The 4,598-nt window shown below is 42.8% G+C and overlaps 1 protein-coding gene across 1 annotated transcript; it reads left to right on the top strand.

The window, feature by feature from the left end:
• Window positions 1-1,650: 1,650 nt before the first annotated feature.
• On the top strand, window positions 1,651-2,430 carry LOC109155235. Its single transcript, XM_019302951.1, has 2 exons — window positions 1,651-1,923; window positions 2,074-2,430. The coding sequence occupies exons 1-2, from the start codon at window positions 1,651-1,653 to the stop codon at window positions 2,428-2,430; spliced, it is 630 nt and encodes a 209-aa protein (XP_019158496.1).
• The last annotated feature ends 2,168 nt before the right edge of the window (window positions 2,431-4,598 follow it).

Here is a 4,598-nt window from a genome sequence, read left to right as displayed (position 1 = left end):
TTCCACTGGTTGTAACTCTTATCCCCACGACCAGGACTAGAAGTGTTTTCAGGTTCAGGTTCGAGAATATCTGGATAAAGGAAGAGATGTGTAGGGAAATTCTATGGTCTACTTGGGATCACTCTAGAGGGGAGGAGATGTTGAGTCGTTTGGGGCGCTGTAGTAAAGCCATCTGGGATTGGGGCAGGGGTCTGTCAAAAGATTTCAACAAAGATTTAAAGAGATATAGAAGACAGATGGAATTCTTTAGAGATAAATCTGACATTCATAGTGTGCATGCGTATGGGGAGGCTCAACGATAATTCCTAAGGACTCTTAACTAACAAAGTGATTTTTGGCGTCAAAGAGCAAAGGTTTCGTGGTTTAGGGAAGGTGATGCAAATACTAAATTTTTTCACAACACTGTCAAGGGGAGGAGGAATGCCAATAGGATTGAAAAGTTGATGGATGAGAACAATTTGTGGAGACACATGGGACCAGATTTAAATGGCCTCATCTTTGATTATTTCAATGTTTTATTTCATAGCAATCTGGGTGATTTGGATGGGGTGCTTCGTTGTATTAAGAAGAATGTCACTACGGTACAGAACACAACTCTAATTCGCAAAGCCACTTATGAGGAGGTGAAGGCCGCTGTTTTTAGCATGCACTAAGACAAATCGCCAGGTCCAAACGGCTTGAATTCGGGATTCTACCAAGCATACTGGGACATTCTGGGAGTTGAGCTTTTTGAGCTATGTAATTCTGTTATTACCACATGCTTGCTTCCCGGAGGTATCAACCATTCGCATCTGGTTCTTATACCAAAGAAGACTGTTCCAACTGGGATGGGAGATCTAAGGCATATTGCCCTTTGCAACGTCATTTACAAAATCATATCCAAAGTCCTTGCAAACTGATTGAAACCACTCCTCAGTCATTTAATCTCTGAAAATCAATGTGCCTTTGTTCCGCAACGTCTGGTCACCGGTAATATTATGTTGGCATTTGAAACTCAACATTTTCTGAAGAGGAAAACTCAAGGCAAAGATGGATACGCAGCAGTCAAGTTGGATATTAGTAAAACCTATGACAGGTTCGAGTGGTATCTTCTTCAAGCTGTTTTAACAAAAATGGGTTTTGATTCTCATTGGACCAATATGATATTCCAGTGCATCTCCATCCTACATATTCTGTTCTTCATGAAAATAAAGAAATTGGTCCCATCTCCCCCATGAGAGGTTTGCGGCAGGGAGACTCCCTCTCACCATACCTTTTCATCTTACTGACAGAGGGTCTGAGTGCACTGATTAATGATCTGGAGGCTAGAGGAGCGATTCACGGTATATCTATTGCTAAGGATGCACCAAGGATTTCCCATTTATTTTTCGCCGATGACAACTTTATCTTCATTAAAGCTAATGAACTGGAAAGCATTATTTTGAAGGAGACTCTAGAACTCTATGGGAAGGCCTCAGGACAGATTATTAACTATGAGAAATTTGCCATTTGTTTTAGTTCTAATGTCAGAGGCAGTATAAGGGGGCAGTAAAGAGCATTCTCCAAATTAATTGTGAAGGGGCCGATGGTAACTACTTGGGTCTACCGGCAGTGATCGAGAGGAATAAAAAGAATATTCTAGGATTCATAAAGGAGCGGATCTTAAAGAGGATGCAGAGTTGGCCCAATAGGTTTCTTTCCAGGGCTAGTAGGGAGGTACTTCTGAAGAATGTTATCCAAGCTATACCATTGCATGCCATGCGCCTGTTCTTATTGCCTAAGGAGTTGACAAGGGAGATTGAGAGGATCATGAACTCCTTTTGGTGGAGAGGAGATTGCAGAGGAAAGAGAGGTATCAACTGGAAAGAATGGAAGCATTTGGCTAAACCAAGACAGTGGAGAGGCCTAAATTTTAGGAAACTTAGAGAGTTTAATCTTCCTATGGTTTCCAAATAGTTCTGGAGATTGATGCAGAACCCATCGTCACTGGTTGCGAAAGTTTACAAGGCAAAATATTATCCAAATTCATTTATTCTTGAAGCAAAGAAGGGAAGCAATCCATCATTCATTTGAAGTAGCATTGTTGAGACTCAGGATATCATTCGACAACATAGCAGATGGAGGATAGGAAATGCTACATCGGTTAAAATCTGGGGCGACAAATGGCTTCCAAGTCCGGACAACCCCAAGATTATAACTCCACATTTCCCCCTTCTCCAGAATGAGTCAGTTTCTGCTCTATTTAAGGTGGATAATACTGGTTGGCATGAGGAGGTTATACGAGAGATCTTTTATGAAAGAGATGCAAATCTTATTCTTAGCATTCCATTGGCTCTTGGTACAAGAAGGGATAAATTAATTTGGAACAGCGATAGCAAAGGGACATTTATTGTCAAGGCTTGTTATAGGAATATTTCTGCTCAGCTATCCCCTGCTCAAAGGTTGAACTAGACGTCTATGTGGAATCTCAATCTGCCAAAGAAAGTTAAAGTGTTTGTATGGCAGGCTTGCTCAGATTGCTTACCCACTACTGATAGATTGAGGAACAAATGTGTGGATTGCCAAGCTGTGTGCCAATTATGCAATGTGATGGAAGAGACAACCAAACATCTGTTCACCGAGTGCGCCTTTGCTTGTGCTATCTGGAATCTCAGCGGAATTCATGTTCATTATGGAGACTTCACCAACTTTGCACAATGGGCTGACTTTCACGTTGGGAAGTTGGAGAAGGATCAAAGTCGTCTATTGTTGTTGCTATGTTGGAAGATCTGGCTTGCTCGCAACGAAAAAATCTGGAACGCCAAGATGTCATCGCCAGGATTCGTCCTAGAAAGCTCAACTCGTTTTCCCGCTGATTGGACTACCATTGTGTCGAGTAATACCTCCAGAGGTGAGAACAGACCTGTGCAAAAATGGGAGAAGCCACCTACGGGTTTTCTCAAGTTGAATACCGACGCCGCAATCAACCAGAATACCAATCAAATGGGCTTCGGGTGGGTGTTGAGATATGAAGATGGACGTTTTCTTGCAGCTGCATCCATCCCGTGGAGAGGCATATGCACACCAAAGGAAGCTAAGGCCATGGCGATGAGGGAAGCACTGAGTTGGTTAAAGGGCCAGAATATCAACTATGTTCGTTTGGAATCGGACTCTCTCCAGGTTGTTCAAAGCTTAATGCTAGATGTAGATGACTCTTCTTTTGATCTTGTCATGTTGGATATTAAAGATTTGCTACTTTCTCTTAGGCATGTAGCTATCTTTCATGTGAAGCGTACTGCGAATAGTGTATACCATAGTCTTGCTAGGGAAGCCTGTTCTATGTCTGTACGGAAGGATTGGTCATGTAACACCCCCCAAACAAGCTAGGTAAAAGCCTTAACACATGCAGATTATACGACAAAACTAGCACAACGGAAGATAAAACGAGAACTGGATAAAAGAAATCCAAATGGGGTGTTACGCCACGTCTACCAAACACGGTAAACGCTACGGCGATCAATCTGCAAGTGTATACATCTATCCCAAAGACATCAGTCTAAAACTACATTTGGCGCACAGGCCACAAAACAAGGATCAAGGTACTAAGCTACCAGGCACTAGACATCGCGCTCGTCTAAACATCACCTGAAAGATACAAAGATAAACATTGGGACGACGCCCGGTCAGCAATAATTGCTGGTAACCCACCAATACATGTGAAATATCATACATAGATAGATATAAGTTGTAAAACCATTTTCGAAATGGAATACATAAGTATATAAGTCAAAAGCAAAGATCAACAGTCAACACAAGACTCATCACTCACAAGGATAACACGGGAACACATCCCAAACCACAAAGGTTAACCACACGCAAAGGATAAAGACAAGACCGATGGCAACACATGCCTAAGCAACACATGCCTCCGTGACTACACACGTCACGAGAGAAGAATACAGAACACCGGCTACACAAGCCCTCGCAACATCACCCATCACGAGTTGATATGCCTTCCTTATGCCCTGTTCCAACCTTATGGCTACCCCCAACCTTATATCTTCTTCCAACCATTACCTCCAGGACCCCTGTACAGCCAAGTCCAACCTTATTCCCCCGGGACTGTCGTCCCCCACCAACGAGACCACTAATTCATAGTACACAAGGTACCGTACACGGCAACACATGCCCGGATAACACATGTTATCCCCCAAAAACGTGAACCTTACACAAAGGCCACAACTCCATAATCACGTCACGGCCACCACGAGGACCGCTGCAATACCTTGGTGACTAGTGTCCCATACCACTAATCGTGCAATCCAGGTAAAGCTACACACGCACCACAACTCAACAAGAGTCAAACAACGGATCACAACGAAGGTATGAAACATACTCAATCAAGGAACGGGTCACAGCCCAATAACATCAACGATGAATAACACAAGTTATCATCAACCAAACGGAAGGTACAAACCATACACATGCTAGTATTAAGACAATAAACTAGCATGCTTAACAACGGAGAAACTCAAGATAGTTCCGAGGAACACACAAGACACCTCTTGGTCCAACGAAACACAATGTTGAACACTTAGCACGATTCAAGACACCAAAGTCCTACATGGATACCTACCATA

The sequence above is a fragment of the Ipomoea nil genome, unplaced genomic scaffold, assembly GCF_001879475.1.
Source record: "Ipomoea nil cultivar Tokyo-kokei standard unplaced genomic scaffold, Asagao_1.1 scaffold0276, whole genome shotgun sequence".
Classification (NCBI taxonomy): domain Eukaryota; kingdom Viridiplantae; phylum Streptophyta; class Magnoliopsida; order Solanales; family Convolvulaceae; genus Ipomoea; species Ipomoea nil.
Note: the sequence above shows the minus strand (reverse complement) of the source record. Positions and strands in the feature narration are given on the sequence as shown.

Coding starts and splice junctions, on each gene's coding strand:
- LOC109155235 (XM_019302951.1), top strand. CDS start 1,651: ATGCAGAGTTGGCCCAATAGGTTTCTTTCCAGGGCTAGTAGGGAGGTA. Junction 1,924..2,073: donor GAGAGTTTAATCTTCCTATG/GTTTCCAAATAG, acceptor GTTGAGACTCAG/GATATCATTCGACAACATAG.